This window comes from Artibeus jamaicensis, unplaced genomic scaffold (genome assembly GCF_021234435.1).
Source record: "Artibeus jamaicensis isolate MK-2021 breed Jamaican fruit bat unplaced genomic scaffold, CSHL_Jam_final contig_444, whole genome shotgun sequence".
Taxonomy (NCBI): domain Eukaryota; kingdom Metazoa; phylum Chordata; class Mammalia; order Chiroptera; family Phyllostomidae; genus Artibeus; species Artibeus jamaicensis.
The window spans coordinates 1086457-1109398 of NW_026521831.1; the positions used below are offsets into that span (position 1 = coordinate 1086457).

At 57.0% G+C, this 22942-nt stretch overlaps 1 protein-coding gene across 18 annotated transcripts in view; it reads right to left on the bottom strand.

Annotated features, from left to right (window-relative positions):
- KLC1 (kinesin light chain 1) overlaps positions 1-20174 on the bottom strand; it is a 42834-nt gene extending 22660 nt beyond the window's left edge. For 9 of the 18 annotated variants that reach the window (XM_053666053.1, XM_053666058.1, XM_053666057.1 and 6 more), the window contains exons 1-5: positions 19921-20174; positions 4343-4604; positions 2830-3060; positions 1572-1650; positions 941-1166 (exon numbers count right to left, since the gene is read on the bottom strand). In XM_053666053.1, the coding sequence (XP_053522028.1) occupies positions 941-1166; positions 1572-1650; positions 2830-3060; positions 4343-4603 (797 nt within the window). In that variant the 5' untranslated portion in view covers position 4604; positions 19921-20174. Of the gene's footprint in view, positions 1-940; positions 1167-1571; positions 1651-2829; positions 3061-4342; positions 4605-19836 lie in introns of all 18 variants that reach the window. The other 9 variants (XM_053666056.1, XM_053666062.1, XM_053666061.1 and 6 more) reach the window with 3 other exon arrangements.
- Between the last annotated feature and the right edge of the window lie 2768 nt (positions 20175-22942).

The window sequence follows — 22942 nt, forward strand, 5'->3', positions numbered from 1 at the left end:
CCGGGCAGTGCCACCCCCAGCCCTTTCCCGGCCATCTGAGTGGTGCCATCACCACCTCCGCTTGCGATAGGAGGCATGGAACGGGGCCTCAGGGAAGTCACGTCTCCAGCCCCCGTCCTCTGTCCCATGGCCACTGGGTAGGGAGAGGAGCTGAAGTTCCCTTGAGACCAGGAAGTGTGCATCCACCCACAGGGCCCCAGCCTGAAGTCTTCCACAGACACGGGTCTCAAAACTGTTGAACTGGAACCACCAAACCAGGGAAGGAAGAGGAAGCCGGTGACAGACCTGTGACCGGAACACACACAGCAAACCGGCCCTGCCGGCCTTCATCACCCCCCTCAGGTTCCTGTGCCCACCTGACCTCTGACCTGCTCTACCTCAGGTCAGTGTGACTAAGACCTGAGCAGACAGGGGCCCCGGGCCCCTGGGCCACAGAGCAGACTAGCTCCACCTGACGTGCTGGCCAAGGGCTTGCACACCAGGAAGCAGGCTCCAATGGCCCCTGAGGACGCAAGGCGCCAATGCGCCAAAGCTTGGATAGCACGGAGGACAGACCCCAAAGACCCTGGTACACGAGTGGCCTGAGAGAGGCAGGGACACAGGGTCAGGGTGGGACACAGGCAAGGAGCAGGGAGGAGATGGGCAGGCACAGGGAGGCTGTTCCAGCACAGACACCCAGGGCACAGTCTTGTGCGGACAACAAAGAGTCCAGTGTGGCCGGGGGCAGGGCGCACGTGGCTGCCCTGGAGGGGCTGGACTGGGCGTCCTGCCCTGCCCTGCACCAGAGCCTGCGGAGGATTTTCACGGTGAGCCCGGGCTGTGTGTGGAGAGAGGGAGGCCGGGAAGTGGCCTGGGCGGGCGTGCACCAGCGCATCTGAAGAGCCGGCCGATGGAGAGTGTGCGCTGCAGGCCCCGGCCGAGGGGCGGGAGGGCTACTCGCCTGTACACCAGCGCCAGGATGTTGAGCATGGTGGCCACGTCCGGGTGGTCATGGCCCGACGTCTTCTCCAGGTCCTCCAGGGCCTGCTTGCAGAGTGGCACGGCCACCTCGTAGCGCCCCTGCGAGGCGTACTGGATGACCAGGTTGTGCAGGGTGCGCAGCCGGGCAGGGATCTCGTAGCCCCCCTGCTGGGCGGCGGCCGCGGCGCTGCTGTGCTGCTGCTGGACTGCAGAGGCGGCCTCGTCAGAAGGACACGCCCCCGCCCCCGCCGGCCCTGCCAACCCGTCCTGCACTCCCTGGGCAGGCTGGGACCACCAGCCCCCGGGGCTGACACAACGCTCCCCCATGCCCCACCCACCACACACGCAGGGCAGCCAGACCACTGTCGTCCCCGGGAGAACAAGCTCTGCCTCTCTCGCTCCGGAAGGACCAGGGTCACATGGAGCTGCCCGTGCGGCCCGTGCCCAGGAGCCTCACATCCCAGCAAACACAGGTCACAAGTCTCTGGGGAGACAGGCGGCCCAGGACAGTCTGCGCCGTGAGCATGAGGGCGCCCACGGATCGCCACGGTGAGACGCCCCTGCCCACGCCGCCCCCATCTGCCTGCAGCAGACGGCCAACCCCCACTCACTTCCTTGGCCGGGGTCATCATCGTCATTTGGGAAAAGGTCATCCAGAGGCTCTTTGGTGGAATCAGTGTCTTTGTCCTCCTGGAAACCAATGAGAACAATCTCAGTCTTACCTGTGCTGCTTGGCGTCCACCTAATTTTAGTTAGAAACGTTAGGCTATGGCTGGGGAGCTCAGTTGGTTGGGGAGCCGTCCGGACACACCCAGGTTGTGGCTCTGATCCCCAGTCAGGGCACACACAGGACTCAACCAGTGAACACTTCAACGGGGGGAACAAGAAATGGATGTTTCTCTCTCGCTCCCCACCCTTCTCTAAAATCAAAAAATTCAAAAAAAACCTCCAACGTTTTTAAACCTTAGAAAAGATGGTCCATTTTTAAATCAAATACAGGATCACCTACAACCTGACTTCTCCTTGCTGGACCAGAACTCAGATTACAAACCAGGGCCAGGCTGCTGGGCAGACGGCGACGGCCTCCCCAGGCCTCAGACTCTGCCTGGTTCTGAGGACACGCACACAGAGCGGGAGACCCTCCCTGGGGTTTTCACTTGAAATCCACGCGTGTGAATCTCTGGAGATGGCACTCTCTGCGCACCACACCGGAGGGCCTGCCACCCTCCCCCGGGGCCCCGGGGCACTCTGAGACCTGTGACTGTGAGCCATGACACAGGTTAAACCAGTGGCCACATGGGGGAGCTGGCCGTCCACCCCCAGCAGGGGTCACCTGGGAGGCACACCAAGCCCAGGTTTGTGACCCCAGCAGAATCTTCAAGACATTCAGATACACCCACCACACGGAGGGCAAGAGCTGGGCTGCACTGCCCAGGGGTCTCACTGTCATCAAAGGCAGGCTCCTTTCCTCCTGGAGGACCAGAGGACCTGCTCCAGATGGAGGGGACACAACAGCCTCGTCCAGCATCTGATCCAGAGCTGGACCATGCGCAGAGTGAGGGAAAGGCCTGAAGGGCCGTGCTGGGGCGCCCAGCATGCAGCGGGGCCGGGGAAGCGCTGCACCACAGGGAGCCTGGAGCTCACTGACTGGCACCCGGCCCTGCAGTGGACCTTCTGTCCACAGGGCATTTCCGCTCTTCTGACCACTGCTCCAGAAAAGTCACGTGACAAGAACGAGGCACAGAGAACATCTGTGACCTGCCCAGGGATGCGCGCCCAAGACCACAACCTTGACCTTGCTCGGGCGACACGGCAGGGGCGAGGAGAGGTCACAGGGAACCCAAGACAGACGCCTGCAGAAGCACTCACGGACGGAGAGAGGTCGTCGTCGTACTTCTTCAGCTGGTTCATGAACTCCAGGTGCTTCTTCTCCTCCTCCAGCTGGGCCACGGCCTGCTCACTGCGCTGCAGCCGCTGCTGTGTGCCCGCCAGCTCGTCCCGCAGCCACTGGTTCTCCTGGCACAGGCGGCGCACCTGCGCCCGCAGCTTCTGCTTCTCCGACTCCACGGCATTCAGGTGATTGGACAGGGCCATCATGACCTGTGGGGAGACACACGGCGCTGCACGCCCGCCCCAAGGCCCTGAGAGACACCTCCCAGAGACACTCCCCGAGAGACACGGTGGAGAACGTGACCCTCTCAGAGCAGCCATGGGACATGGACTCACAGGAGCATGTGCAAGTGTCGCCACGGGACTGAGGCCACACGGCCACTTGCCTGGAGACGCCGTGTTCCACTGTCCAACGAGACAGCTCCCCCCCACCCAGTCCCCCGCACGTGTGCACGCCCACGAGTGTGTGCTGCGTGCAGGCCGCTCTGCTGGGGGCCGGAGCAGCGCTGAGCAAGGCAGGGCAGGCGGGTCACACACAGGGAAAGCCTTTGCAGCTATGCTGAGGGTCACAGGGCTGCAATGCTCTCGTCGGCATAGGGCCCACAGCCACGGGACCCTGCCTGCCGCCCGGTCCTGGGGACAGGGCAGAAGCAGGAGCTGGGGTAGCAGGCTCGGCCGGTCTCCTTCGACCTCACACCTGGCCTGCCTCTTCCTTAACCTCCCAGTCACACCTGAGCCTCCAGTAGTGGGGCTTCTCTTCCTTTCTTAACCCCGTCGTCTGGGAGACAGAAGAGGATGCTCCCGCCCCTACTGCTTCTCCACGACAGGACGTGCGCAGCAGCGGGTGTGCGGCGAGGCACAGGGTTGTGCAGTGCGGCCGCTCTGGTGCCGACGGGGCTCCTCCCTAAGGCAGGAGCGGATGGCGCAGCCCACTGCCGCTTCGCTCCCTCACTCACAGAGAGAGAACTAAGGAGGAAAAGAGCCAATGTTTGGCGTGTTTGATTTTACCTAAAATATGTTGGCAGAACCCAAACACACAGGGCAAGGGGGACACCTAGACGTGTCCAGGCTCGGCCTCCTGGTCGGCCTGATGGAAGCAGAGGCTCGGTGGAATCCACACCGCAGCCTGGCTGGGGCGCGCGGAGAGCCCCAGCCGACACGGGCTCTCTGGCCTCCCTCGGGCTCCAGAACACAGCACCCTCAGTGGGTAGGGTGGCACGGCCCAGTCTCCCCACGCTAGGTGGGGCCGTGCAACCAAGTTCTGCCCCAAGCAGTGTAAGCAGAGAGCTACGCACAGGGGCAGGAAGTGAAGGAAGGAGGCCTGCACGCCCTTCCTGTCCCTTCCGTCCCAGGATGAGGTGACGTGGCTGCGGCTAGCGCCCTGTCTCAGTCCAGGAGGCGCCCACCTGGGACAGCCTACCCACGGTCAGCTGTGCCTGGTCTCTGCTGCCAGAGCCACTGTGTCTGGTCCCAGACCGCCCCGCCCTCCCACCTGTGCCTCGCTCAGGCCGAGCTCCAGCATCTCCAGGGACTTCCGGATCATGCTCGACTTCTCCTCCACCAGGTTGCTCTCCTCATCTTTCTTCAGACACTTCAGTGTCTCCAGCAAACTTTGCAAGATGGAGTTGTGCTCGTTCTTCAGAGCCTCCAACCCCTGGATCACTTGCTTTGTCTTGGAAATGATCTCGTCCTGCGTCAGCTTCTCCAACCTGTCCTCCTTTGCGCACACCATGGTGGACATGTTGTCGTGCATCCTGCAACAAGAAAACATCAGGCACCTTGCCGCGAGGCCCGCTCTCGCCGTGCCCGCGCACGCAGGTGAGCCCTCCGAGCTGCTGGGAGCAGGCAGATGACCGCGCGTGTCTGCCTCCCTGCCCTGGCAGACTGTCTCCCACACCATTTCTGGTTTTCCTGCACGGGCCAACTTAATCACTTCTCTGGCTTAGGTCCGAACTGCTTTTTGGAAAGAATGACAGCAACTGAAATTAACGTCAAAGATTAAAAGCAACAAAACATCCAAACGGCATTTCCAAAACACAGCCTCCGTGAACAGAGCTGTCTCTGAACGTCTGCAGGCCGTGGCTTTCCTGGGTGACACGCAGGAGGGACAGTGAACTCTTTGTGGCCTCTTTACAACAATGCCCAGAGACGGGTCCCAGGAGAAGACAGCACAGGAGCGCAGGGACAGACTGAGGGGCAGCAGGGACAGACTGAGGCGCAGGGGGAGGACCAGGGCAGCTGAACTCTGCAGGAGAGGGGCGACACGCATAGACGCCCCGAGCTGCACAGACAGGAGAGCAGGGCCCCGTGTGTCCTACTCCACATGACACTGTGACTGTCACGCTGCCCCTGCTAAACACACAGGCACCAACTAGAGGACCAGTGCCCAGGGAGCAGGACTCGGCACCAGGAGGTTCCAGCGGTGGACCGAGCACGGCCACCAGCCCCTGCTGGAGAGGAGGGGCTCAGGGCCAGGGTCCCAGGGAAGGGAGGACGTGACACCGCAGGCCCCCTTCTCCCCTCTACTGGCAGAGCACCCCCACACAGCAGACCCAGGGACACCGCCTCGAGCCTTTCCTCCCCCAAAGCAGACAGGACAGTCTCCTGGTCTGGGACACGCAGGCCAGCAGGACAAGGCTAAGATACTATGTGCACCAGGTGCTTACGGCACAGGGCCTCCCCACTGGGGGACAGCAGACACCGCCCCTGCAGGGGGACACAGCCGAGGGGGCAACAGGGGCCGAGGTGGAAGCGGTGAGTGCCCATGGCTTCTGAGCAACTGTGCCTTGTCGTGGGGGGGGGGGCCTGGCACAGTGACAAGACTAGAGGAGAGGGGGGAAGGGCACAGGACACCTGCACTCGGGGGTAAGGTCAGAGGGCGGGACACGATCGGGGAAGGCCAGGGGGCCTCGGTGGCAAAGCCACAGGCACCTTGTCTTGGCACTCGATCCCCAAGCCTCTCCTGAGAAAGTCGAAGGCCCAGTCAGCAGCTCCTCGGAGTCTCTCCCAGTGACACCAACCGGGGCCAAGGAAAGCCGAGTCCCCAGACCAAATAAGAAATGACAGCAACTTCATCACTCGAACCAGCCTGGAAAAGCAAAGCTCTCGGGGCACGAACAGGCCTAAGTCACAGCTACATGAGAGGAAGTCCTGTCCAGGCACAACGAAGGTCAGTGTCAGTTGTATGGTGACAGTGGTGGCTGAGAGGAAGGGAAGAAAGGGCAGCTCTTCTTTTTCCTTTGTAAAGATTTTACATATGCCCTGGCTGGTGTAGCTCACTGGACTGAGCACAGGCCTGCAAACCAGAGGATTGCAGTTCGATTCCCAGTCAGGGCACAGGCCTGGGTTGCGGGCCAGGTCCCCAGCAGGGGACACGAGAGGCAACCATATATTGATGTTTCTCTCCCTCTCTCCTTCCCTTCCCCTCTAAACATACATAAATAAAATCTTTAAAAAAAAAGATTTTACTTATTTATTTTTAGACAGAGGGGAAGGGAGGGAGAAAGAGAGGGAGAGAAATATCCATGTGTGGTTGCCTCTCTTGTGCCCCCTACTGGGGACCTGGCCCGCAACCCAGGCCTGTGCCCTGACTGGGAATCCAAGTGACGACCCTTTGGTTTGCAGGCCACTGAGCCACGCCAGCGGGCGGGCAGTCCTGTTTTAGAAAGGGGAGAAGGGGGAGGGGCAGAAGGGTTAAATAGCAGTGGGAAAACCAAAGAAGGCCTTCAGTGCAGAAAAAAAATCAAAGCAAAATGAGAAAGACCATCACTTTGAGGGCATGTTTCGATTAGTCAAATGAGTTTAAAGAAACCCATTTCAGGTCCTTAAGAACTCTGGAACCACAGTCACAGGGACGAGAACAACAAATGGAAATGTTACCGGGATGCACACATCCAACATAAGAGCTGCTTAAGGCCCCGGCCAGGCAGCTCAACTGCCTAGAGCGCTGTCCCAACGCACCAAGGCTGTGGGGTCGATCCTGGTCGGGGCACATACAGGGGTCGACCAGTGAGTGCATGAGCAAGCGGAACTACAGATCCATATTCCTCCCCCCCTCCCACCACCGTCCTTACTTTCTAGCACAAAAAGCTCCAGGCTCTTTCTGGCTTCTCCTTGCCCAGGCCTGGCCAGTGTCACCATGAACTCCAGGAGCCCTGGTCTCTTTAATGGTAGAATGGTTTTAGAAACCAAAACGGGGCCCGGCTGTCTTCCTCCCAAAACCCACAACCCAAGTGTAACCACGAGAAAGATCAGACAAAGCCAAGTATAACCATGAGAAAGATCAGACAGTGCACGTGCACCCACAGGGACAAAAACCAAGGGGTGTGGCCGCAGCGCAGGTTAGGAACTCACAAAAGAGCCTGCTCCGCTGGTGTCCCCCTGCTCCCTTCCCCAGGACAGAAACAGGAGTCAGTAACCACGCCCCCACACACCCTGAGCCCCTCACAGTTCACCAGAGAGACAGCGGTGGCCCTCACCAGGCTGTCTGCAGTGGTGGGCCCACTTGGAGCCACAAGGCTGGTGAAGCGGGTTGCCCCACCCCACACAACGTAGGGGTGCCAGACAGGGAATCAAAGCAACTCTACCCAATACGCAAAGCAAACAGAGGGAGGCTGCTGAATTCAGGACACAAAGAAACATGGCCCAAATGAACAGAACAGAACTCCAGGAAAAGAACAAAACAAAATGGAGATAAGCACCTATCAGTTGCAGAGTTCAGAACACTGGCCATCAGGATGTTCACAGAACTCACTGTGCACAGCAACAGCATAGAGGAAGGAATAAAAGTTACAGTAAGGGAAATGAAGAAAAATCTACAGGGAACCAATTGTATGGGAGAAAAAGCCGGAATTCAAATCAACGATTTGGAACATAAGGAAGAAAAAAGCAATCATAACAACAAGAAGAAAGAAGAATTCAAAAAATGAGGAGAGGCTTAGGAACCTCTGGGACAACTTTAAACGTTTCAACATCCGAATCATAGGGGAGCCAGAGGGAGAAGAACAAGATCAGAAAACTGAAAACTTATTTGAACAAATACCAAATGAAAACTTCCCCAACCTGGCAAAAAAAATAGACTTACAGGAAGTCCAGGAAGCTCAGAGAGTCCCAAACAAGTTGGACCCAAGGAAGCACACACCAAGGCACATCAGAATTACATTAGCCAAGATTCAAGATAAGGAGAGAGCCCTGGCTGGTGTGGCTCAGTGGATTAAGCACGGGCCTGTAAAGCAAAGGGTCACTGGTTCGGTTCCCAGTCAGGGCACATGCCTGGGTTGCAGGCCAGGTCCCCAGTCGGGGGCATATGAGAGGGAACCACACACTGATGTTTCTCTCCCACTCTTTCTCCTTCCCATTCCCTCTCTATAAAAATAAATAAATAAAATATTTTTTTAAAAAAAGAGGAATCTTTTTAACATTTTTTAATTGATTATGCCATTACATTTGTTCTATTCCCCCCTCCTTTCCCCTCCACCCTGCACACCCCTCCCCCACCATTTCCCCCTCTTTAGTTCATGAACATGTGTCTCAAGTTCTTTAGATTCTGTATTTCCCCTACTATTCTTACCCTCCCCCCTATCTATTTTCTATCTACTGTCTGTGCTACTTATTTTCTGTACCTTCTCCCCCCTTCTCCTTCTCCCACTTCCCTGTTGCTAATCCTCCACGGGATCTTCATTTCTATGGTTCACTCCTGATCTAGCTGTCCTCTTAGTTTGCTTTTGTTTTAGGTGTGGTTGTTGATAACTGTGAGTTTGCTGTCCTTTCACTGCTCATCTTTTTTTATCTTCTTTTTCTTAGGTAAGTCCCTTTAACATTTCATATAATAAGGGCTTGGTGATGATGAACTCCTTGAATTTGGTCTTATCTGAGAAGCACTTTATCTGTCCTTCCATTCTAAATGAAAGCTTTGCTGGATAGAGCAATCTTGGTTGTAGGTCTTTGGTTTTCATGACTTGGAATACCTCTTTCCAGCCCCTTCTTGCCTGGAAGGTCTCTTTTGAGAAATCAGCTGACAGTCTGATGGGAACTCCTTTGTAGGTGACAGTCCCCTTATCTCTTGCTGCTTCTAGGATTCTCTCCTTCATTTTAATCTTGGCTAATGTAATGATGATGTGCCTTGGTGTGTTTCTTCTTGGGTCCAACTTCTTTGGGACTCTCTGAGCTTCCTGCATTTCCTGGAAGTCTATTTCCTTTGCCAGAATAGGGAAGTTCTCCTTTATTATTTGTTCAAATAAGGTTTCCACTCGTGACTGTTCCTCTTCCCCTTCTGGTACCCCTATAATTCAGATGTTGGAACGTTTAAAGATGTCCTGGAGGTTCCTAAGCCTCTCCTCATTTTTTTGAATTCTTGTTTCTTCATTCTTTTCTGTTTGGTCATTTTTTCCTTCCTTCTGGTCTACTCCCTTGATTTCAGTCCCAGTCTCCTTTCCATTACTGTTGGTTTCCTGTGCATTACCATTCATTTCAACTAGTTTAGCTTTCATATGTTTCTCTAATTTGTGACTAAAATCAACCAGTTCTGTGAGGATCCTGATCACCAGTGTTTTGAACTGTGCATCTGAAAGATTGGCTATTTCTTCATCACTTAGATTTATTGGCTCTGGGGCTCTGAATTGTTCTTGATCCATTTTTGGTCTGTTCGTGCCGGGTAAGTATGAGGAGGGGAGCCTTAGTTGTTTACCAGGGCAGGGCCACTCAGGTCGCTGGTTTGTGATGCTGTATGTGGGGGCGGGGTCAGAGAGGGAGCAATGGCGGTCCTCTCTGCTGGCAAGTCCATCTCACTGCCCTGGCCTGTTTATCCCAGTGGAAATGTGCGAGCCTGCTGCCCAGCGCTGTGCGGTCTCAATGCTCGCCTCTTCACTGGTTTATCTGCTCGCAAATACTCCCCCGACCGCAGCCAGCCAGCCACGCCTCTTCCCTGTGTCCGCCGTAGCTAGCCGGCACCTGGGATCTGCGCCTTCGGCTGCTCACGCACCACCCGGTCAGGGATCTTTTTTTGCCAACCTGCTCCGCTGCTGGCTTCGCTCCTCTTACTGGTTTAGCCGAGCATTTCGTTGTCTTCGGACTCCGTATTGTCGATTTTCTGTGTGGTTTGGTTGTGTTTATTATTGTTAAAACTTTGTTTTTAGATTTGGTTGTGCGTGGACACCAGGTGTTTCCACCTACGCCTCCATCTTGGCGGAAGTCAGGAGAGAATCTTAAAACAGCAAAAGAAAAGGGGACAGTTACCAGTAAAGGAGTTCTCATAAGACTGTCAGTTGATTTCTCAAAAGAAACCTTGCAGGCAAGAAGAGGCTGGAAAGAAGTATTCCAAGTCATGAAAGGCAAGAACCTACACCCAAGATTGATCTATCCAGCAAAGCCATCATTTAGAATGGAAGGGCAGATAAAGTGCTTCCCAGGTAAGGTCAAGTTAAAGGAGTTCATCATCACCCAACCCTTATTATATGAAATGTTAAAGGGTTAAAAGATCAAAAATATGAACAGTAAAATGACAACAAACTCAACACTTATTAACAACCAAACCTAAACAAAAACAAACAACTAGAACAGGAACAGAACCACAGAAATGGAGATCACACGGGCGGTTATCAGTGGAGAAGGGGAGGAGGGAGAATGGCAGAAAAGGTACAGGGAATAAGGAGCATAAATGGCAGGTAGAAAATAGACAGGGAGAGGTTAAGAACAGTACAGGAAATGGAGAAGGCGAAGGACTAATGTACGACGCGTGGCCACGAACCGGGCGGGGGGGACTGCTGGAGGGAAGGGGGGTACTGGGCGGAGGGGGGCAAAGGGGGGAAAATTGGGACAACTGCAATAGCATAATTAATAAAATGTATTTCTTTAAACTTACTAAAAGTCCCCAAAATGAAACGGCGGTGAAGGTCAGCGCGCCCACCAGTACCCTGGTGTTACCGGAACGGCCACGTGAAGGAACACCCGGAAGCCGTCCAGCTGACAGACGGGCAAACAAGGCGGGGCAGCCCCACGCTGGGGTGCACCGTGTGGGGTGAAAAGGAAGGAGATGCAGACCCTGCCGCAACGTGGCCGGCGCCGTGGACCTCAATGGAGCCACACAGCGCATAACTCCACTCACACGAGGGTCCGCAGAAACAGCAAGCAGGTGAGCAGCTGCCGAGGGACGGGGGGAAGGGGAAGGGCGGCTGAAGGGCAGAGGTTCCGTTTTCAGTTGATGGAAATGCTCGAGGACTAGAAGCTCGCACAGCGCTGTCATTTTTTTCACACGTGAATCGTATCTCAGTAAAACATATACAGAATATTTTTAAAGAGTTTATTCTTAGAGAGGGGAAGGGAGGGAGACAGAGAAGAGAGGAACATCTATGTGTGGTTGCCTCTCATGCGCCCCCTACTGGTGGCCTGGCCTGAAACCCAGACATGTGCCCTGACTGGGAATTGAACCGGCAACCCTTTGGTTCACAGGCCAGAGCCCAATCCACTGAGCCACACCAGCCAGGGCGTCAAGCCTTCTTCAACGAACTTGGAAATAACCAAATACATTAATATATTTCAACTAAACTACTATAACTAAAAAGCAAACAGTGGAAATATTAATAGCAAAATTGTACATATTTTTTGGTTCTGAAATTTCAGAACAGAAGTTACACAGTGAAGAACCAAAGGGAAACACCACTTGCCTGAGGAGAGGGGACGGCGGTGACCCTGCCCTGTGCCAGCTCAGCAGGCTGGGCCGGTGCTCGCAGGGCAGCCAGGGAGCACGTCGGTCCGTGGACCGGCAAGTCCATGTTTCCCTCTCTCTCAGATCAATAGAAATAAAAACAGTGATTCCTGGATTTTCAGGAGATGCTGGTTTTTGTTGCGGTGGGGGCAGGACAGGGCAAGCAGTGGGGAGAAGGGGAGACACCCCCCACCCCCAACCCCTGTCTACAGAACAAAGTGAAGATTCGTATTTGACCAAAACCCAAACAGTCTCCCCCTGGAGAGTCTTGATCTGTCTCAAACCGTGACATCTTTGGATAAAGGTACAAATATCACACACTCTGGAGTTCCAATCAGTCAGATCTTTTATTTCCGGAGCAGAGCGCCACAGCACCACGTGAAGTCTCTGCTGCCCGGCTGCACCCTGCCTACCTTCTCCAACTGAGAAGCCCTGGCCACTCTGGGAGGCCAGGCTCCCCGTGACTCCTCCCTCTGGGCGTGGCTCCTCCCTCTGGGCGGGAGCCCCACAGAGAGGGACCACCCAGAGCTGCCCTTGGGGAAGGAGGGCCAAGACTCACTGCTTCACTAGTCTGCTCTAAGCCCCTCCTCTCCTCCGCTCAGAAGTTCCCTGAAATGAGTGAACAGGGAGGGGCACAGGAAACCAAATGGTAATTGGAAAAACACAATACAGATGGAATCAAACAAAAAAAAGAAATGAATGAACAAATCATGCTGGCCTAATAAAAGTCAGAGAAACACATAAAGTGAATGTGTTAGAACGAAGACTCCGTAATTCCAGCCTCCACTCTGAATCAGTTTCCATCGGAAACTGCAAGCCCAGGGTCAAATAAAAGCCGGGCTTTGCCCATCCCACGCTCCCTGCAAGTCCCCTGCAGATTGCAGCGCAGAGCCAGGGGACAGAGGCTGCCAGCAATGGGCCCCCCTACGCCCTGCCCAGGAGACCCTGCACAATTCTGCTTTGAAGTCAGCTCCTCTGGGTCTGCAGGTCCTCTGCCTCCATTGTACCTGCCCAGACCACCTGCTCTGAGGTGCGCACGCACCCCAGGAAGTCCCCGTGCCAGCCACGGCTGGGCAGGGCCCCAAGGTCCTACAGTTTCCGAGGCCACGGGCCCAGCTTTTCAGGTGCAGGTTTGAAACAGGAGAGACTACAGGGAAGGGTGTGCATGCAAACACGCACACACATGCTTCTCCCGAACACAGGGTGGAACAAGCCCGGCGACGCGGTGTCTCTGGTACAAGTCCTCGGTTGACTAAGAGGAAGCACTCAGGGCGTTGCGACGAAGCCTGAAGCGAAGAGCACAAGTCAGACCACTGCTCACTCTGCGGTCGGAAGAGCGTATCTACTTCCGCACGGACAGCGTCAGCAGAGCACCCCAGGCCGCCCAGGACCACACTTCCGTAGGAAGGTGGTGACCACGGCACTGACTGCAGAAGGGCAAGGACAGGAGCCCTTCTGCACACCCTCGCTCTCCCCGCAGAGGCGGGGGAGGGGCACACCCTCACTCACATGCCCACATTTCTCCGAATCACGAGTTCTCCCGAGAGGACACGTTTGAATTATCTAAAAACGTGAACAGAAAGGGCAGTAGAAAACAGAAACCATGAAAGAAAAGGATCGCTAGACTGAACTTCATCAAAGCTGGAAACTACTGGGTGAGGGGCGGAGGGGACAGAAGGTCGAGGAAGGAGCCTCGGTGCCCACCCACCACGCAGACAGCGCATCATAGACCCGCGCACCTGACACTGGTAGCTTCTTATCGACCAAATTCAGTAAAACACACAACAGAAAAGAAAAAATAAAGGAGAAGATGGGACAAGCTTTGATTAAATGAATAAATCCTCTGATTTCCTTTAAAAAATTTTTAAAAGGTACCCTCTAAAGATAGTTAAACCAGAGATTGGGAACAAACATTTATTTGCAGCCTATGTATCCAGCAAAAGACCAGCACTCAGTGGGAAAGGCCAGGGAGCCCAGCATTCAAACGGGCAGAACACTCTGGACAGACGGCCCAGAGACGCAGGTCCGCGGAGGGGCACGGGCGCCTGAGGGAGCTTTCGGCCGGGTGGTGCCAGGGAAACCTTGCAGACGTGCCAGGGGGCACGCACAGCCCGAGAACAGGAGAGGAGCGGAGTGCACGGACACATGCTCACGCTGCTGGGAGTGTAAACGTGCACAACCACCACGCAACAGCACAGGGTCTTACACGCTGGCCTTGCACTGCTAGGAACTTGGCCCCCACGCAGCTTGGATGAGAACGAGAGCCCCCGCCCCCCAGAAGCGCCTCTGGAGAAAAGCGGCTGCCCATACAGCAGACCCTGTTCGAGAATGAGAAGGGACAAACGCCACAGGCGCGCAAGACAATGTGGCGATTTCCAGTGCTGTGCACAGTGATCAGAGCTGGGGCACGGACTCCTTTAGTCTCGTTCACTGAAGCTCCAGCCCAAGTAGAAGGGACCTGCGGCCAGAGACCAGAACAGTGTCGCCTGAGGGAGATGACAGATGCCTGGCGAGGGGCAGGAAACAGCTTTCCGGGCTGCTTTGATAGGCCTTCCTCAAAACTGGACGAACAGCCCTTCCTCTGGCTCCGTTGGTTAGAACCGTGTCCCAATCTGCCAGGGATGCAGGTTCAATCCCCAGTCAGGGCACATACAAGAATCAACTGAGGAACGCATAAATAAGTGGAACCAGAAATCAGTTTCTTTCTTCCTTCCTCTCTAAAATCAATAAATAAAATTTGTTAAAAAATGGCCCTGGCTGGTGTAGCTCAGTGGATTGAGTACAGGCCTGTGAACCAAAGGGTCGCGGTTCGATTCCCAGTCAGGGCACATGCCTGGGTTGCAGGCCAGTTCCCAGCAGGGGACTCACAAGAGGCAACCACATATCGATATTTCTCTCTCCTTCCCTTCCCCTCTAAAGATAAATAAGTAAAATCTTTTAAATTTTGTTGTTAAAAAAATGAAAAAAACAGTATATTTAAAATCTTACTACTTCACTGTATGCAAATTACACATCAGTTTTTTCAACGCAGATTTCCCTACCATTCCATGCTGTATGTGCTCAGAAACTTTCACCCTAGCACTAACTGACAGATGGTGACGAAAGCTCTTGTTTTGAGAACACCTGAGTTGAGCTGCGACAGGCAGAGCAAGACGCCCCCTCCAAGGCCCCTGGCCCCTGGGACACCCTCACCTTCTCCCAGTGATTCGAGCAACGCCAATCTCGGAGCTGCAGTCCAGGGGTTCTGCGGGTGTGATGATAGCCCCAGATCAGTGACCTTCAGGACAGGGACCCCACTGGGCCAGGCCTGGTCACGGGAGCCCTGCACACCCGGGTCTAGAAGTCAGAGGCTCAGAGGGGGAGGAACAGGGCTCAGGAGATGGGGGCGGCCACCGCTCAGAACCCAGAGCAGGCGGACAGCAAGGCGGCAAGGGGTCCAGAACACCAGTCCCACAACCTGGCTGGTGTGGCTCAGGGGGCTGAGTCCGGCCACTGGTTGGACGCCCAGTCAGGGCACATGCCTGGGTTACAGGCCAGGTCCCCAGTAGGGGGCACATGAGATGCACCTGATTGGTGTTTCTCTCCCTGTCTTTGTCCCTCCCTTCCCCTCTCTAAATAAATAGATAAAATCTTTAAAAAAAAAAAAAAAAAAGACCTGAATTTTGCTCCCTCCAGCTCTGGAGGAGAAATGCCCCTCACAGCCCACATGACAGTGGCATGCGAACCCTGAGCTCCCCAGGGTCCGGACAGGCCACACGGCACCCCCTCACCTACCACTCACCTACGGACACTGGAAGACAGGTGATTGTTCTAAACCACTGTTTGGAGTAACGTTATAAACAGAAAACTGATGTAAATATCACACCAAAACAGCTTTAGAACTGTTCTTAAAATTTTTAAAAAATATTTAATTTATGTATTTTTAGAGAGAAGGGAAGAGAAGGAGAGAGGGAAACATCAATGTGTGGTTGCCTCTTGTGCGACCCCTACTGGGGACCTGGCCCACAACCCAGGCATGTGCCCTGACTAGGAATCGAACTGGGGACCTTTTGGTTCACAGGCCGGCGCTCAGTGCACTGAGCCACACCAGCCAGGGCCTAAACTCATTTTTTAGATTGATAGCTGTGTGGGGGCTCCTTTCCCAATTTGCAGGGACAGAAGGCAGAGTGGTGCTGCCAGGAGTGGGGCACGGGAGCTGCTGTGTAACGGGCGCAGAGTCTCAGCTGTGCTGCATGAGAAAGTCTGAGGGCCCTGCCGCACAAGTGCGATGTGCTTAAGACCAGTGAACTGTGCACTCGAAAATGGCTACCACAGCAAATGTTGTGTTTTTACCTCAATTTAAAAGGATCAGAGGTTATCTGAATGTATTTTCCCCATCTGGTCAACACTACTAACCCTTTGGCAACAGGTGGAATAAGTGAATTTGAGAGGAAACACGCTGCCTGTATTCACCATAAGAATAAAGAACCAGCCCCCACCGGTGTGGCTCAGTGGGTTGGGCGTTGTCCCAGGACCTGAAGGGTCAGCAGTTCGATTCCTGGTCAGGGCATGTGCCTTAGCCAGGTCCCCAGTAGGGGGCGCACAAGAGGCAATTGCACATTGATGTTTCTCTCCCTCTCATTCCTCTCCCCTCTCTCTAAAAATAAATAAATAAAACCTCTAAAAAAGGAAGAAAAACTCAATACTAAGCACCTGTTCTATCCAGGCTCCATGAGGAACGGAAACTCAGCCTGGCTAAGAAGGCACCCGGGACGCTCCACAGAGGCCAGCGACTGCAGGGAGTCAGGGCAAGACCCACGTCACCTGGGCTTTGCCACTGCAGGGCCGGAACAAGGGCCTCCCGGTGGGAGCAGCCCGAGGACTGAGTGTAGCGGCTCCAAGCTCAGACCTGCCAGCAAACCGACTGGAGTCGGGCCGGCCTCACGCCCCACGGCACCTCTGGTCTAAGTGCCTTGCCTTCTCGACCCCGAACTTCCCTCGACAGTGGGATGCAGGCGGCTGCAGCACCAATTGTACTGGGCACAGTGCCAGCCTCGCTGTGCCAGGTCTCGGCAGTGACCTGGGGGCACAGTGAACTCCAGAGGCTGGGCATCAACTCCCACACCGCGCCGTCTGTCAGGGGAGGGTCCAGCACTACACAGGGTGACTGGACATTTTAGAACCGAAGTCATAGCCTCTGCTTACACATGTACTTAACTCACTTTAAGCATGTGCTCACTGACACACACTCGTCTGCTTTACTACTGAAGCACAGGCAGCGCACTGAGCATGTGCAGAAGCATAGCTCCAAACTGCTTTCACTACCCCCCAAAAGCTGGTTAAATAAAACGCAGTTCATCTTCACCTGGAGAGCCCACCAACCTTCTGCCTTCTACAAGGCAGGACACAAGGGTGCCTCCGGAGGAGGCTCTAAGGTCATTAGTAACCTGGGAGACGCCAAATCCAACAGGCTCTCCGCCCAGCTCTCCCCGACCTCTCTGCCAGTTTGACACTGACCTGCCCTTCCCTCTGCCCAAGGCTCGCTCCTGCCCTTCAGGGCCACAGCGGTCTCCGGGGACACGTGGCTGGCTTTCCACAGGAGGTCTCTCAGATCTTTACCTTCAGCCCTGAATCTCCAAGTGCTCCACACCTGGCCACCCATCAACACCTCGGACGGAACCCCCAGAGTCAGGCTCCAAGTCTCCCCCCTCCTCACCAGCCAGCACGTCACCCAAGGTAGCAATCGGCCGGCCAGCCAAGGGAGACGCTCTAGGAGCGTCCTGCAATAAATGGGCACTAGGTGCTTCCCCTGCCGGGCAGACAGTGGACACAGAAGGTACAAACCCCACCCTCAGGGCGATGAGGGAGGGAAGTGGAGGGACAGATAGCAACTAAGGAAAAAAATATTAAGTAGACTGCACAGCAGAGTCGAAAGAGACAACACGAGAAGACTTTTGTATCCAGGGAGAGGCGCCTCTCGGAGAGGGCGAGGAGGAAGGGGAGGGCAGTGGAGGGCAGGGCACTCACAGACACGGGCCAGCACGGAGCAGAGGGGTGGCTGGTCCCGCTGACGGCTGCCCCGCAGTGCACGCTGCCGGCTGCCAGTGCAGCCCCACCCTCACCCAGTCTACTCCACCCAAACCAAGGCCACTCTGACCCATCTGCTCTTGGCCTCCTCCCAGCACTGCCCTAACTCAGAAGCTCTCCATCCCCACCGGGGATTAATGGCTTCCTAACTAGTCTTAGCTCAGCTCAATGCACCTGCCACACGACCTGAAACTCCTTCTAAAGTGTCAACTCACTCCCTGCATCCTCCAAGCTTCCGTCCTACACTGGGGACTAAAGCAACCCCCCCTCCCCCGCAGGCACCTTGCTCAAGCCAGTCCTGATTTCATTGGACCATCTCACCCACCCCGACACTCCCCTCACTGCAGCCCCTGAGGCCTTAGGTCCTCCAGAACCTGCAGCTGCCTCCAGCACCCCCCACTGGGAGTCACCTCCTCAGGACCCCAGGCAGGGGTCACCCCAATCCACCAGGGCTCCGTTTCCTGTCTTCCCCCTGCCCAGACCGGGAGCTGCTGCGGGACAGCCAGGGGCTCTTATCTCTGCGTCACCACCTGCCATCAGCACATCACCTGCCATCCAGCTGGTTCTCCGTAGACGTTTATCAAACCACATTTCCACAACCTTGATGTGCAAATCACATCTATTTTATGCCCAAAATTTGACACTTAAAACTTCCCCGTACATCTGTAATAGTGTCAATAAAAGTAAAATGGAAAAAAAAAACCACCTTCCTGTTCTTCTCCTTAGGTATTACTGATGACTTTGCTACATGAAGTTCTGGTATCTTATCATACTCCACTTGTCTTCAGATTATACAAATCCCACATTTTATTCAACTTTTGATGTTTCTATCTCTAGGGTTTTTTTACACAATTATTGAAAGACAGTTTGCAGGCCTATGCGGGAAGCTTTTCTACTTTCAACACTACGAACCCGCTTTAGAACCTGTCACTTATTTAAGGCCGTGCCCCTCCCAGCGGCACCTCCTCCCGCCATCTCACTGCAAGTCGTCCCTGTCCGAGTCCCCTGAGCATCTATCTCTCCACGCTCACTATGCGGCATCCAGTGTTTTTAGGGGCCGCGGCCCAGCGGCTGAGGGAGCCGGCCCCAGCAAGGCCTGCGCCCCCCTGCGCCCTCCGGCCCGCAGCAGCTCCGGGCCGCTGCACTAGGATGTCGTGCCCTAGAGGACGGGAAACCGGCTCTTAGGAGGCCGACCCTCGAGTCCAGAATGTTAACACAGTGCTGCTGGCGTCTGGCAGACACTCCGCAACGGAACAATGAATCCACTTTCCCAGTCTCGGCTGTGGCCAGTTCCTGGAAGAGGTCAACCCAGAGCTCTGATAATATCATGAGATTTAAGGAGGTTGTTACAATATATTTTGAGCTAATGATTCTGATCAATGGCTGTACAAAATTTTAGCCTTGGGGAAAAAGCAAGGGGGCCAAAAGGCCTTGGAATTAAACAATGCAAACAATCAAAACCAACTGGCTTTACCCGGCACTTTAAATGGTGTATCTCAGATTTTCCGTGGTTCTCACACTTTTTAAATACGTCGTTTTGCAAGTCCTCCTCATCAAACGCTTCATGTATGAATGTGTTGTTTAAATAATAAAACAATAAGCTACAATACACAATTTCTGACACAAAATTACCCGATCTCCAGACCTCGTTATAAAAAACCACCCAGTCCACCGGGCACTGATTTCCCTCTTGTGATGCTTTATTTTAACGATTTTAAAGAACAGGGTGCACCCAATCCGACCGCCCTGCATTCCAGGGCGGCTGCTGTGGGCAGGAGCCACACCAGCGGTGGCGGGCGCTGTGGGCGACGGGTCTCCAGTCCGGTTACTAAAGGGATGAGAAAGGGATCTCCGAGGACAGCGAGCTCCGGCGGCCCCGCGGGCGGGACCCTGCGCGCTGCCCGCCCGCCCGGCCGCGCGTCCCCCGCGAGCATGACAGGGGCGAGCCCGACAGGGGCGAGCCCTGGGCGGCGCCGCGGGAGAGGGCGGCGGCCGGAAGGAAACGGAGGAATCGGACAAAGCAAAGCAGCCGGGAGCCCCTCCCGGCTTCGCCCGCCCCGCGCGCCGCGTTCCCGGGGGCGGCGGCCTCCCCCTGCGCTGCTCCCCCGGCCGCAGCTGTTCCTGGAACGGCCGCCCCCGCCCGCAGCGGGACTGAGCTGGGGAAGCCGGGCCCAGAGGAGAACGTGAAGCCGGGGATGCGGGAACGAAGAAACACGAACCTGCAGGGGACGTGGGTGCGGCGGCGACCGGGGACGGGAAGGGCAGGGAATGGACGCGGGTGAGGCTGGGGCCGGCGCACTCACCGTGCTGCTCCCGCGGGCCGCGCGCTGGCGCTGTCAGCTCGGGAGGCCGCGGGCGCGTGCGCGTCGCGGGACAGCACGGGACACGCCGCCTCGGCCGCCTCAGAAGCGGCGCCGCTATCACGAGCGAGGAGCGCCGGCGCGACCGCCCCGCAGCATCCTCCGCCGTCCGCGCGCGCTGTCCCCGCTGCTCCCTCACAGCCGCCGCCCCAAGACCCGCCGGCTCCAGCCCCGCCGCGGAAAATGGCGTCTCGGCGCCCCTCCCCCGACTCGGCCCCGCCCCACAATGCCGCGCGCCGCGTGACGTCACCGACCCCGCCGACGTGGTGGGCGGAGGGGGCGCGGTCACCTGGCTGTCAGGCCCCATGCGGTGCGCCGCGCGCTGGTCCCGGGTTTCTGCTGTCGTGTCTCCCCAAAACTGCCGGGGGGCTTCCACCGCAAGCAGAGGGAGCGTCCTGAGGGGCCAGGCGATCCCGGGCCCCTCTCCCGTCTCCGAAGGCTGGCGGGCCCGGCCGAGCCGCCGTGCCGCCCCGTGCTGCCCCCCGCGGCAGCCGTCGCCCCTACGCACCCCTGGCCGCAGGGCCGCGACCTCCAGCCCGGGGAAGGGCGGCGCTTCCCGGCCAGGGAGCCCCGGGCCCCATCCTGCGGCACCGCCGGCTCCGCGGGCTGACTCAGCAGCCAGCCAGGAAGACACGCGTGGGTTCAGCCCGCGGGGCGCGGCTCTCTTTGTCTGCCACCACGTTGGGACCCCTCCCCCCAACTGCCTGCACGAGTCCCCAGAGCAGGGCCCCGTGGCATTGCTGACCACGGGGGGGGTTCGTTCGCTAGTCCCCCAGCCCCACTTGCTTTCCAACGGGCCGCCCTCGACAAAAGTCGCCCACACCTGCTGTCGGTTCACCCTGCCCTTGCGCGGACACCTGGAAACAGGCGCTGCTGCGCGGTTTCCACAGGGAGGTCCAGTGACTTGGCCTTCATTTAAAAATGCAAAGGTCTGCTGAAAAGGGGATCTCTGCGGCGACACAGCAGTTACCGGGCTGCGGGAGGGGCGGTGACTCAGTCAAACAACCCCCCCAGTGACTCAGCCAGCCTGCGGTTTGGCCGACACCGGCTCCTCTGGAGCGTCTCGGGGCGGGGCGGGCGTGGCGGCCGCATCCAAGGTGCTCCGCAGAAGGGAGCGGCAGGCCGCGCGAGCCTTTCTCCACTTGTCACTCTGGGCTCTGGAACTGTCCCCACGCCAGAAACCTGAGATGCCTATGCCCTCTTCCGATGGGTGGCCAAACGTCTGAGCTTCCTTAGGTTGGTTTAGCCCATCCGCTCTCCATCCCCACTCTGCTTAGGCCTTAGTACCTCCTTCTATTCTCTCAACAAATGTGCCTTGAGCTGCAGTGGTCCCCGTGATAAAAGCGAAGGTACGTCGGTCACCGGGATAGTAAGACCCGTGCGCTTCCAGGGCCACACAGAATGGGGGTGAGATGATATGACAGATGGAGCGGGGGGCGGGGGGACTGTGAGGCAGGCGTGTCGGCAGAACCCTCAAAGATAGGAAGCAGCCCACTGAGCAAAGCCGGAAATAAGCACTCCGGGCAAAAGTCCCCAGGCCCCGGTCCATGTGGCTCAGTGGGTTGGGCGTCGCCTCGCCCTCAAAGCGAAGGGTCACAAGTTCGATTCCCCATCAGAGCATAGGCCTGGGTTGCAAGTTTGGTCCCAGGTCGGGGCATGTAGGAAAGGCAGCCAATCACTGTCTTTCTCACACACGGATGTTTCTCTCCTTTCTTTCTCCCTCCCTTCTCCTCTCTCTAAAAATAAGCAATCTTTTTCCCAAGCCCTGAGGCAGGAGTGGGTCTGGAGTCCTGGGGGAAAGGCCAGTTCATCCGCTGCACCCACGACCCCCGAACCTGGGAAGGGCGCAGTGGAGCCGCCACGCGGGCCGCCTGAGCCGCCACCCCCCCCCCCCCCCCCCCCCCGTGCACTCTGAGCCTAGAGACGCCACGTTGGCTGGGCCGCCCTGCACGCCCTCAGTGCCTTTCAGCCCCCCGATCTGCACCTCGGCTCTGAGAGGGGCCGCCTTCCTGTCACAGGTGCTGCCGCGGGGGATCGCGCTGGGGGCGGGGTCTGCTTGCTGCTTCCCGGAGGTGGTCGCCTGGCTTTAGGAACCAGCAGAGAGCCCCGCCCCTGAGGCAGACACTGCGGGGGTGATGCCTCCCGTGCGGGAGCCTCAGCTGCGCCCCTCGGGGCGGCAAACCCGTCGTCGGTTCCACAGGAGCCTGGAAGACCAGGGCCCCAGGAAGCAAACACCGGCCTGCACATCCCAAGGCCTCCAAGCACCTCAGCGGCCAACAGCCTGCTGGGTCAGCCAGGGGCCTGTCCCGGCAGTGCCTGACGGCGCAGCTCAGAGCCGTTGGCCAGGGCCTGCCCTGCACCCCAACCCCTGCAGCCGGCCTACGGGTTCCTCCAGCAGGCCCAGGAGCAGGGCAGTGGGCTTCCTTCCTGCTCCCTGGGGAGCGCCCCTCCGTTCCGGAGAAGGTCTGGTGGGAGCAGCCCCCGCCCTTCTCCCTGCCTGCCTCTGTCTCCATCCTTCTGCTTTCCCCGCACGGGGATGGATGCTCCACCTACTCTGTGTCCCTCCCTCCACCGCCCCCGCCCCCCGTCACTCCCCAATTCCAGGGCAGCGGGCAGCCTGCCGGTCTGGAGGCTGTGCTGCGTAGGTTTGGAGCAGCCAGAGGCCCAGATGAAGCTGAAACGGGACACAGCAGCGGCGAGGTCCCCGCTCCGGCAGAGTGAAAGTCCTGCCGCCGGCCGCCCGGCATTGGCGAGGAAGCCCAGCACAGCCTCCCGTTCATGCTGCTCCCAGTGTTTACTGAGCATCCCCACGGCAGGTGCCGGACTGCACAACGGGAGTGCGAGGTGCCGCGCCTTGGCGGCCCGCAGCCTGTGCAGCGCAGCCGGGAGCCCGGGGTCAGGTGCTGAGGGAAAACCTCTCGGTCCCCCAGGGATCAGGGGACTGCGGAAGAGGGACATTCACATG